Raw genomic sequence first — 12,166 nt, 5'->3', positions numbered from 1 at the left:
GTTTTGCTGTAGATGGAGACAGTTTAGCATTCTTAGTTAAGCAGCCATGTATTGTTAATGTGAATCTAAAAACTCAGGGATCTCTTTTAGTAGCCCGAGCCCTTAATCTAAAGATTTTTGGCACACAATTTAAGTCATATTAAAGTTCATACACAACTTGACCATAAATTAAATTTTAATCTTTGAACCACTGTTTTTAGAGACCAAGTGGATTGCTGCATTACTGTCTTCAGCACATTGCACTGCATTTCTTCATTACATAGATTTCTACCATATTTTTTTACTGTACCTCCTCCCCTCTCTTGGTGCTGTTGGCATGCAAGTCCTGATGATGACACTGCAAGTTGCTGACACTGCACCTGCAGATTTCAGGATGAGGGGGAGCAGAGATGGAGGGATACAGTAAGAAGCAGAGGGATGATGGGTAAAAGGCAGAAAGAGAGCCAGACAGACAGAGAGTGCATTAGATGAGTGTGTACATGTGGTCAAGCATGTCTGGTCCTGCATGTTAGCGATGGGTAACTCGCAGCATAAGCCTCATTGCAATCGAATGCAGATGAGGAAGAAGAGGTGCAGGACAGCAAAAGCGAGGCGGGACAATGCAGGTAGGAGAGAGAGGTGAAACTCTTCAGATTTAGATTTTGTTACATGCAGTTGATCATTTATTTCAGGATATGATTTGTATTTCTGGTGAATTCTGAGACATATAATTAACTTTGAATCCAGCACTGCATTTGTTAATGTCTTGCTGAGTCTTTTAAGAGTCGTTGCCAGAGGAAAGGCTGGCGAGGTACTGCACCAAGTGGTCAAGCGGGAAACACTGATACCCCCTGTGTGGACCGCTCTTATGTTCAGTAATTTTTGTACATGTTTGTTCAGGGAAGGTGTTGCTGCTGCTGGGTAACACACTGTAAAGTTAAATCTAAAAGAACTTCACTGATGTTTTGTCAGCTATGCAGATGTTCTGCAATATTTCTACACGTTATATGTATATGTTAAAGTCCCCCTCCATTTTTCTCTGCTTATTTCCTCTTTATATTGGAGCTTCTCTTTGCAGAACGTTGTGTGTGTGTTGTTTAATTTAGTGAGACGTTTTGTAAGATACATGTTCATAATGCACGGTCCGAAGTGTCACACATTTCAGTGACATTTAAAATATAATTTGGTTACTGAAAATTGTCATTAAGGATTTCAAATGGCTCATATAATTTGCACAATATTTTTTGGGACAATTTCTACACATAGATTAAATTATGCTCAGGTTTTATTGTTTTCTGAGTATTTCCTTATGTCTAGTCTAGACAACTAGTTCAAGTTTAAACCTCTGTTTAAATGTCAGGGAAATTAGTTGTTAGGAAAATCCCCAGTGGAAACATGAGCTCTCCAGCACACACACACACACCAAGAATCAGTGTTTCAGTGAAGAATATGAACAACTGGGCTCTACATTAACTTTTTTGGCACTGGTCCTTTGGACAAATGAATTTACTTTTGACTTATCCAGGCACAAAAGTTCGCTGTCCACATAAAAATGACTTTTTTTTCATTTTGTAGCAAGCATAGATGTAGATTTCAGGAGGGACACAGAGGGCAGGTCTCCTTCAATATTTAGAACACGTGCATGTGTCCCATCCCCCCAATAAAAACATAAAAGTATAGATGAAGTAAAGTGTTCAATGCTCAAAATTTTTTGACAAAAGACCCCAAACCCCCTATTTCATATGAAAAATATGTAACATTTTTACCTCAACAAATCAGTTATATTCAGTCTAAATTCATATGAAGATGATTTACTGAGGTTAAAACTTGACATCTTCGTCTTCATCTTCATCGTCCTCCGCTTATCCGGGTCCGGGTCGCGGGGGCAGCAGCCTCAGCAAAGAAGCCCAGACAGTCCTCTCCCCAGCCACTTTCGTCAGCTCTTCCGAGGGAACCCCAAGGCGTTCCCAGGCCTCATGTAGGTGTAAAGTTTTGAGACAAGATGAGCCAGCTCCAGTAACATAGACACCCCACTGCCGTTTGAGTCTGCTCTGTACGACAGCCATGGGGCAACACCAAAGGAGTCGTAGTGAGCGACCACGACAATAGTGGGCAGGTCCTTGTGCTCCTTATGCTCGAACATGGTGTTAGTTATGGCCAAACTGCGACCCGCACAGAAGTCCAATAACTGAACACCACTCAGGTTCAGATTGGGCAAGCCGTTCCTCCCAATCACGCCCCTCCAGGTCCTGCTGTCACTGCCCACGTGAGCGTTGAAGTCCCCCAGCAGAACAATGGAGTCCCCGGTAGGGGCACTGTCCAGCACCCGTCCCAGGGACTTGGCATATAGCCACGATAACAAAATTCATAAACAGAAATATTTTTATGTCGACACTGTTTGGATGCTTTCAACTGTTTATTCCTCGATTCACCGTTCAAACTAAGGGAGAAGCATGAATGGTTTCACGTACGCTCTGCTCCAACATTTCCCCTATGTTTGATTGTTTTTAATGTCAATTTTTTACATTTTATTTTCAGAGGGGTTCTATGGGGAGTTAGCTATATTTGTGGCTTAGCTACTCAATGCAACTGATTCAATCATGCGACTGATTCAATGAGAGCAGGTCACAATTCCCAAGTTTTCTAATAATGACAGGCACATAACGTAAAGACACACAGTATTTTTGTTTATGACTTTAAACTTTTCTGATGGAGCAAGTAAATGTCTCTTCCACTTGCCTACAAAAAATCAATATCCTACAAATCCTACATATAATATCTTTATGACATACAAAATAAAGTAGCAGGGAACATTTAGCTAAGTAATGCAGTTTTAGCACTACAATTTGATGATGAGGAGGAGGAGGAAACACTTTCATATCATCAGCAGGAGAGTGAGGAGAAAATGAGTAGAAGAGAGGAAGATGGTGGAAGGACGATGAGAAGAAAGATCAGGGAAACAAGTGGGCTGGCAGGCAGTAAAGCTACGGTAACAAATCCACTAATTTAACTGTGTCACAACAACTAGGTCAGCACCTTCTACAGCGAAACACCTTTGCCTCTGATATTCTTCTTCTCTCTCACTCTTATTACCACTCCATGGATGGTTATTACCACTGACTACCAGGAATAACAACGAGGCATGTCTTTTGCAGAATTTGCAGATCTGTCAGCAGTGAGACTAGCTCAATGCAGCTAACACAAGCATCTCCAAGAATCTCCGTAAACATCTCAAAATTTCAGTTTTTAGAGAAGCAAAGACAATAATAACAGTGACAAAAGCCATTATGGTAAAGTTCGACTTAAATTTATTTAAATTTGTCTTAAAATTTGTTTTTCATCTCAAAAACTACATGAGATTTCATCTTCTAAGTGAGTTTGTTCAGCTGCAGTCTTTGGGTTGTATTTCAGTCATTATCTCCATGAATGTTAAGACACAAGGTGTAATATGCAAAACAAGACAATAACTTTATCTGTATGTGACAGTCTTCAGGGTAGAACGCTGTATAATTGTTTATCTAGTGTGAATAAGCGGGCCCTCTGTGCTTCTTTAACCTTGTAGTTTAAATTGGCCTGATGCTGCTGATGTGAGCCGGCTGATTTAATTGCAGGCAAATACGAGCCTTGATGAGCAATGAAAGGTTGCCTGGCTACTGATGTACAGTGTGGCTTTCAAGGGCACAATTGCATTTTGAGTTCTGAGTTAAAAGAGGGGAAATAGGACTCATAATAAAAGCTAAAGGGGCTGTGAGAGCAGATAAGAGAGATGGATAATCGCAGTCCTTCTCTCTCTCTGTCTCTCCTCGTCTGTAAATCAACCATTTTAATCTTCTGAAATAACTGTTAGAGTTTCTCAGGTGTACATCATTCATGATAGTAAAGATTTCTCATAATAATAAATTGTGGTGGTGATAAACATGGAGGACTGTGTGAAATGTACAGTGGGGAGCTGGAGGCTGCATAGTTGCAGTGATGAAGCGTGTTTAGCTGCCACCTGCTGGCATGTCTCGGCCCTGTCTCACATTTGAATGTATTAAATATAAGGAGGATTATGATGTGCCATCAGACTTTCTAATAGTTTCTGTGTGTCAACTTGTAACATTACTGTCCCCAGTGCGTGTTGTTTTGTATATTTTCATGTGTTGACTGGTTTCTGTGTGAGGCCTCTGCCTGTCGGAGGTAAATTGTAAAGCCTGGCCTGGATCTCAGCTTGTTGTGGTTTCTCTTGTTGTTGTTTGTTTGTTTGTAGATGCTGGTGGAGCAGGCATGATGTTAACATACAAATGTCCTATTTCAAAAACCATGTCTTAAAGCAACAATGGCACCCTGGGTTGTTTATTTCTAGAGCTATATGATACTGTTTTAATTATTATTATATTTTTTTATTAAGGCTGAAACAAGGCTGGTTACTTACTGGGCAATGTGGGAAACTGCACACATAGACAGAAACCTCAGATTTAAAATGTGTCTGTGGTTTGTGCAATTGAATCAATTGCCGTTATGTTTATGAATATACACCACTAAAGCAAAATATCAACTCAGAGCCTCAGGGTGAATCCTACATTGTCTAAACTCTGTGATGAAAACACTAGGCTATGCTCCCATAGATATTTAATTAAGTTACCACTGTGGTGACTTTTCAAGCTTTGCACTCTTCATCAGACTCAGTGCTGTCCTGTGGAGTGGCCGCATGTCAAAATGTAGTTTTGAAAGTCCAGTGTTTAGGATTTAGGCACATATATTGGCAAAAATGGGATATAATATCATAAGTAAGTTTTCTGTAGTGTATAATCACTTGAAAATGAGAGTGGTCGTGTTTTCGTTACTTTAGAAATGAGTCATTTATATCTATATATAGAGCAGGTCCTCTTCTACAGGTCTGCCATGTTGCTCCACCACGTTTCTATAATAGCCCAGAGGGGACAAAGCAAATACCAGCTCTAAATAAAGGGGCCATTTGCATTGTTGCTTGTAACTTGTTGAGTTTTTGAGGGTAACAGGATGTAAAGAGTGCAGTCCACTGCTCGTTTTTTGCCCCTAGGTCTGCTCATTGATCATATGGCCATGGGTCCATAACGTTAAAAGATATGTACTTATGTTCCATTGATTGGATAAAATCACACAGAGGTCTAAACCAATGACTGTACAGACGGACATGTCTCCACTTGCTGTACAAAAATGAAGCCAAAATATCACACCTATAACCGCTGCTGTCGTCATTTGGAGCCAGAGTTAAGCTGTAGCAATCTCTGCGGCATTGAGTTCCTGCTATCTTACCAATCACGAGCCGCATCTTTGATCATGAGCACTCTGTTTGGCACATACAGCTGTCAATTATGACTTCAAGCCCGTCTTTTTATGGCATCAAATACTAATTAAAACCAAACTTATAAAAACGAACACTTGAACACATATCAGCATGATAAGAACTGCCTAAAATGACTGAAACCATCTTGGGGAAAAATTATTTGACATGCGTTTTGATGGTTTGGCCCATGTCCTATCCACTAACATGAAGGTGGTGGGGTTTATGACCTATACTGCAGCCAGCCACCAGGGGGCAATGGAGATGTTTTTGCTTCACTTTTATGGAGCTGCCATGTTCTTACAGTCTATGGTCAAAACACTACATCAAAAAAATCAATAGATAAAAACATAGATTAGAACCAACTTTATATGCAGACCACTTGTGATTTTTTCATTATCTCAGTCATCACAGGAGTTCCCTTTAACCCGTTCTGTCTCTCTGCTCTCCTTTTTTAGCGGTGTCAAACCTGGATATAGAGAGCAAGCTGTCCCTTCACTATCAGGCTCCATGGCACCAGCAACACAATGTTTTTCATCCTTGTACCCGACCACCATGTCTGGAGGAGCTGCACAGAAGCGCGCAGCTAAGTCTCAGAGCCCTACACCGAGGTGAGAGATGCATCCAGTCTGCACAGCTGCATTATGTTGTATCCAAATTACACAGATCGTGAGTTTTTGTGTGCGTGTTTCACAGACGAACAACAGCACCACCGCTCCACAAGTCGGGAGAGAAACAGGGTGACCATCTCTATCTCAGTGGCACCCCCCATGCCCACCTTCCCCTCACCACACAGCATCCGTCGGCAACAGAGGAGTCGCCTGGCACGAGCGGTAAGAGTGACGTATATTTCATGATCAATAAAGAAACAGTTCCCCTTAAATTGCAAGACCTACATTATGTGTTTGTATTTCCTATCAAGCAGTTCACCAATTATGTCTGGGATTATACAGTATGTATGTGATGAGTCTCATCAGTGTGGTATGGTTGCAAAATGTCAAACATGTAAGCAAAGTTAACTGCCGACCAACTGGACAGTCTGCCTTGTACATGTTGAGCGAGGTATTGGTTAGTGAGGAAGATATTAAGCAGAACATCAAATAAACACATTTTCCAGTTTTCCTATTCATATTTTTGTGCTTACTGACACCTTTGATTCTTATTAAATACATGTTACTATAAACTGACACCGTATCTCATTCTCATGTCGCCATGCAGCAAGAGAGAGCAGAGAGGGAGCGAGAGTTAGACTATCAACCCAGGAAGGTAAAACAGAAGTTCGTCTGTGTGTTCGTGTCTGTTAATGTGTGACATGTAGACGCCTGCTGTGTTGTATCAAGATCCATGTTATGTGCACCTGTGTGTACAGTCACTGCTCTATGTCTGGAGTTTGATGTAATGTCGCATTACTGCACTACACTCTTAGAAATAAGGGTTTCTAAAGGGTTCTTCCTGAAGGTCCAAGGTCCTACCCAGAGCCATTTGCTTCTGGAAAAATGTTTTTTAAAGAAAGGGTCCTTCAAACATTCTTTGTAAGACTAAGGGTTCCATTAAACCCCCTTTTCATCTAAAGACCCCTTCTGTGAAGAAAGGGTTCTTTAAGGATTGTTGAAAGGAGGGGTGTTGAAAGATCCTCCCCACCTTGCAAATGGGATTTTTTTTAATGTAGATGTTCCTGGAATCCCTTAATAAAATAATTTCACTTGTGTTCTGATGTCATGTTGTTCTCATGTTGTGTTGATATCTTTTGGTCATTTCATGCCATACGATACCACATGGTCTGCCGAAATTTATTTTAACGGGTATCCGATACTTGACATTTCGTATTCGGTTCAAATTTGGAACCAAGTTTTGGTTCCCAACCCTACTACACCCTAAAAATATTAAAGGCTGTAGAAGTAGTGATTTCACAAAATCTCCAACCCTTAAAATTGTGACTGTGAACTATGATTGTTGTGTGTGGACCACATCAGGCCTGGGCCTTTATGAACCCATCAAGTCACACCTCAAGTCAAGGAAATCCCATTTTGCTTTGGTTACAACTGCGAACTGCTTAGTGAAAATGCTCTGAACGCTTCAATATAAGGTACGGGTACCAGAACGGAACCGGTTCCATGTTGGTGGAAAAGGGGTATATGGGCATTAGCCAAGGAATCCTATCAGGTTCTAGATACCACTTTTATTTCTAAGAGTGTACCTTACGTTTCTCTTTTATTATGTGGTTGTATCAATTCCTGTTTACTATATATCAGTATACATTACCGGTGTGTTCTATTTTAATCACACAACGTTACCTTTATTCCTCCCTTTCTGTATCTCTTGAAGGAGAGGACTGTAAGAGAAACAGAGATCCAGACCATACAGAGAAAAGTAAGAAATTTCACTGACATTTGCTTAGAAAAATGTAAAAATCATCTATAATTTCATTAAAAACTTTGCAGAGGTGGGGGACTTGTGTCACATAACTTGAATCGCAAATTTGCTTGACTAACACTGATGAAAGACTAGACTTGATGTTGACTTGTTGTTCATGACTTGAGACTTGACTTAGATTTAAGACAGATGACTATTTTGAGATATTTTTGAAACATGACAACATATATGTCGCAGTGGGGGAAGCCCACCAGCTGGTATCCATACCCACTACAAGAGCTCTGTCCTCCTGCACATCTCTCCTCAGAGGAATGGCAGTTATGCACTGCAGCGTCACGGGCTTCACCACGTCCTTTTATTCGGTTCTATCTGTGTGATACATGTGAGTTTTCTCTAACTCATTCAGTACTGAACGTGGTTTGCAACCAGCGACACACTGTCAGCTCTGTGGGCCGTTACGCAGACACAGTCACCACTGTAGAGCGCAGGTACATACGCTGCTAGCTGTCATATGCTCAGGCTCTCTCCTAACTTATTTGTACGAGGTTTTGGGACTGTCACAGTTCGTAACAACCATCCCTGCCTGCAATCCCAACATAGGTTCACTGTGTCTGAGTGTGTATGTGCGCTTCCTGTGCCCACCCGTACTCAAAGAGATATTTTCCCTCTCATTCCTGCTCTGCTTACGTTTTGGGACAGTACAAGTCCTGCATTCAACATGTTACTCTATTATTACATATGATATCATTAGATTAATATGACTCATGCATTAATCTAAAAGCAGTACTGTACTGTGTAGTTGGTTGAGGAGGAGCTCATTATGAACTATTAACTGAAGATTAGTTACAGCATGGAGTAATCTGCACATTATTTTTTCCATTAATTGACTGATGGTGTGATTTGTAAAAATTCTGGAAATAATGAGAAATGGTGTCACAATGACCCAGAGCCCAAAGTGACACTCTCACAGTGTTCATTGCGTCCAACTAACTAACCAAACCTCAACATTATAAAAAAAAAATTTAAAAAAAATTAAAATGATTAAATAATAACACGCAAAAGCAGCAAAGGACTCGACTTGCTTGATTTTCTCCACAGTGACTTGGGACTTGCTTGTGATTTTGCACGTGTGACCTACTCCTGCCTCTGACACTTATAATTCTAACATACAATAATTCTTTGTATGTTTGTATTTTCCTGGTGCCACAGGAGAGGGCAGGAAGAGAAGCAGATATTCAGACGATCCAAAGAAAGGTAAGAAAGTAAAATATGAACTAAACCAGAATTCTACTGCCTTGAATTTTAATTTAGGTTTCCCCTAATGTAGTTTTTGAAAGGCAGGGGGTTAATGGAGTTTAATTTAAAATTGTTAGAGGGAGCTGAAAAAATAAAACTATACCTTGTCTATTTCATTCATCCTTCACTTTTTACTTTCCTTTAATGTTTTTATTTAAAGCCACAGTGTGTAGGAATTTCTCCCATCTAACGTTGAAATCATATATTGTATTCAAACAGATGGCGCACTCTAGCGCCTCACTGTTTCAAACACATATTGCAACAACTGTAGCCGCTGTGTACCAAAAAGCTATGATAACACTGATGAAACCATGTCATCCGATACTACATGGAGTATTCATTCAGGCTCATACACAGACACACGCGACGCGAGTTGACAAACCCCCTCCTCACCATGCTGGCTGTGTCTACAACGTAGGACTGTTGGGGCGGATGTAAATTGAAACAAACCAATCACGTCTTGTCCTTTGACAACTGACAAGTGGCTCAACCTCACACACCTCATCCCTCTCCTCGCATTACTGCGCCGCTAACAGCTGTCAGTGGCCAGTGGCACTACTGCTGCATAACAAAGTCCCACTCTTTGAGCATAATGCAGGATCATGTATTATGCAGCATCACGGGAGATGGAATCCTCGTTGCCAAGAAAGTGCAAAAGGGAATCAAAAAGGCAGCGTGACCGGCAAATTAAAAAAACAAGGGTCAGCATTGGGGTTGCCTTTCCCAGGTGGAGAGAGCTGCTGAAGGAGAAAGGTAATACAATCACAGGCCAGCACTAACAGCAGCTAACAGCGGCTAACAGTGGCTAACAGCTAACAGCGGCGCAGTGATGCGAGGAGAGGGATGAGGCTGTTAGCGACTGGCCGCTAACAGCGGCTAACAGCCAACAGCAGCGCTGGCCTGTGATTGCATTACCATTCTCCCTCAGCAGCTCTCTCTACCTGGGAAAGGCTACCCCGATGTGGGCCTTCATTTTTTTAATTCGCCGGTCACGCTGCCTTTTCTATTCCCTTTTGCGCTTTCTTGGCGACAAGGATTCCGTCTCCCATGATGCTGCATATGCATGATCCTGCATTATGCTCAAAGAGTGGGACTTTGTTTCAAATTTGCCAGGGTAGTAGCGAAGCGCCTCTTGCTCCTCTCCTTCGGCTCCTCAGTCACGCAGTGCTGGCCTGGCTCTCAACGAAAACGCCGAAGGCGGTGCTGTATGTCCCTTGCTGGCGGGTGTATTCTCAAGATGGCGAAACGTAATGGAACCCCACAGACGACTTACCCACACAATGTACAAACAAATCCGAAATTCTCCTTTTACGAGAATAAGTCAGATTATTGGTGGAGGTAATAGTACACCAGTGATGACATATTTATGAATGCAGACATCAATTTTTGCCAATAAACAACTGAAAATGTTACACAATGTCCCTTTAAAGTTATCAAATCTTCTGGATTACTCATGTCATCTGTTCTTTTGTTTTTCCTTTGTCTTTTATTCTTTGTTAATAGTTTGAGTGCTTTTACTCACTTCACCCTATTGAAAGTTGCATCTTCATTCCATGGAATAGAAAGGTATCAAACGTTTGTGTTGTTTTTTAACTTTCTGTTTATAATCTAATCAAATTTTGTATTTAATTCTTGATAGCTTTACTCTGCCCTACCTTTGGAATTGTTTTTGTTATTACATATGTTCTGATGTTAGAGGAATTGTCAAATAGTGGCTATTTTAAAGTGCACATCATGATGGTAAAGATTCTATTTTAGCCTGTCCAACTAGGTAACTTATGTATTAAAACTGTAGGACTGTGTCAGCACCTACCATGTATATAATGTTGCTGCTGACTGTCCCTTCCCTCCAGGCTACCTCTACAGGGGAAGGCGAAGGTGGTGAGGTCGTGGGAGGCCACAGAGCCAAGACCTCAGCCCCAAACGTCCCCTCGACCCAGGATAAACAGACAAACTGGTCTAAGGAAAACCACCCACCATCAGATCAGAAGTCAACTGCTGATTCTCACTCCATCTCCTCCTGCATCATCCCCATAAATGTCACAGGTAAGACAAAGAAGAAGAATGGAGTAATTAAAGGAGATTGGGCATAGTGAGGATCAAATCAGGAATCTTGTTATTGTAAAGCAACACTGCTAACAAGTGACCAACAAGCAACTGTTCTCAAATCAGGACTCAAACCCAGACTGCCTGCATGAAAACCAGGAATGTTATCAAATATATTTAGCTTTTTAAATGGCTTATGGCTTCTGTGTTATTATTGCAGGAGTTGGGTTTGACAGGGAAGCAAGTGCTCGTTGCTCTCTAGTCCATTCCCAGTCGGTTCTTCAGAGGAGAAGGAAGCTGAGGAGGAGGAAGACTATCACAGGAATACCCAAAAGAGTACAACAGGACATGGGTATGTTAAAGAGCACACCTGGAAAATTTAGCGTTATTATTCTGTTTGGATCTTAATCTTATAGGTTTGGCAAATTGCTATTGGTTTTGATAATATTTTTCCAATTTAATTGCTGAGACCTGGGAATGAGGTGACCTTGCTAATTCAGCCATGAGTTCATGAGGGCAAGCTAAATGAGCAGCAACAATCACATGCAACAAAAATACTAGGCAGTCCATTAAAAATGTTACCCAAAGCTACTTGTGAGCTACTTCCTGGTTCAGCTTTGACCTATGTACCTAAAGTTACGCATGCATGTCGTTTCATAATGCAGTGGACACCTGTCATGTGCATTTCAGATGCTTTCACCTTTGTATTTGCATCCAAATATGCTTTTAATAAAATGACTTAGCTGTGGATTTGTTACAATCTGATCATGAATAAGGGAGGTCCCAATTCTCAGCAAAAAAAGCTAGTGTGTAAAATGTCACCATTACCTGTAGGAGTAACACTCAGCTTGCTTTGTCTCTCTATATTCAGACTCAGATGAATCACCCGTAGCAAGAGAGCGCACAGTGATTGTCCATGCCAACCCGCACCAACTCTCTCTCTGTCAGGAAGACCTCTTAATCAGTGGTCGCCTCCATCACACTCGTGACTCTGGCTGCCAGACAGATGATTTCCTTATAGCATGTAAGTTTGTAAAGAACAAGTATATTTGATTCTTTATTCTGGCTCCCATATTTTTGCTACTGACTAGGGCAAGGAGTTTGCTTAAAGTTGAGATGAGATGAAAAATGCCTTTTTAACTCTTTAAGATCACATACCCAGCCATA

General features: G+C 41.2%; 1 protein-coding gene across 3 annotated transcripts in view; it reads left to right on the top strand.

Annotated features, from left to right (window-relative positions):
• Positions 1-12,166, top strand: part of nhsb (Nance-Horan syndrome b (congenital cataracts and dental anomalies)) — a 76,601-nt gene that overhangs the window by 55,587 nt on the left and 8,848 nt on the right. For 2 of the 3 annotated variants that reach the window (XM_033629781.2, XM_033629772.2), the window contains exons 2-9: positions 5,743-5,895; positions 5,981-6,117; positions 6,503-6,550; positions 7,610-7,654; positions 8,867-8,911; positions 10,807-10,999; positions 11,220-11,351; positions 11,871-12,023. In XM_033629781.2, coding sequence (XP_033485672.1) covers positions 5,743-5,895; positions 5,981-6,117; positions 6,503-6,550; positions 7,610-7,654; positions 8,867-8,911; positions 10,807-10,999; positions 11,220-11,351; positions 11,871-12,023 — 906 coding nt within the window. The remainder of the gene's footprint in view (positions 1-5,742; positions 5,896-5,980; positions 6,118-6,502; positions 6,551-7,609; positions 7,655-8,866; positions 8,912-10,806; positions 11,000-11,219; positions 11,352-11,870; positions 12,024-12,166) is intronic. The other variant, XM_033629789.2, reaches the window with a different exon arrangement.

This window comes from Epinephelus lanceolatus, chromosome 2, assembly GCF_041903045.1.
Source record: "Epinephelus lanceolatus isolate andai-2023 chromosome 2, ASM4190304v1, whole genome shotgun sequence".
NCBI classification, from domain to species: Eukaryota; Metazoa; Chordata; class Actinopteri; order Perciformes; family Serranidae; genus Epinephelus; species Epinephelus lanceolatus.
Note: the sequence above shows the minus strand (reverse complement) of the source record. Positions and strands in the feature narration are given on the sequence as shown.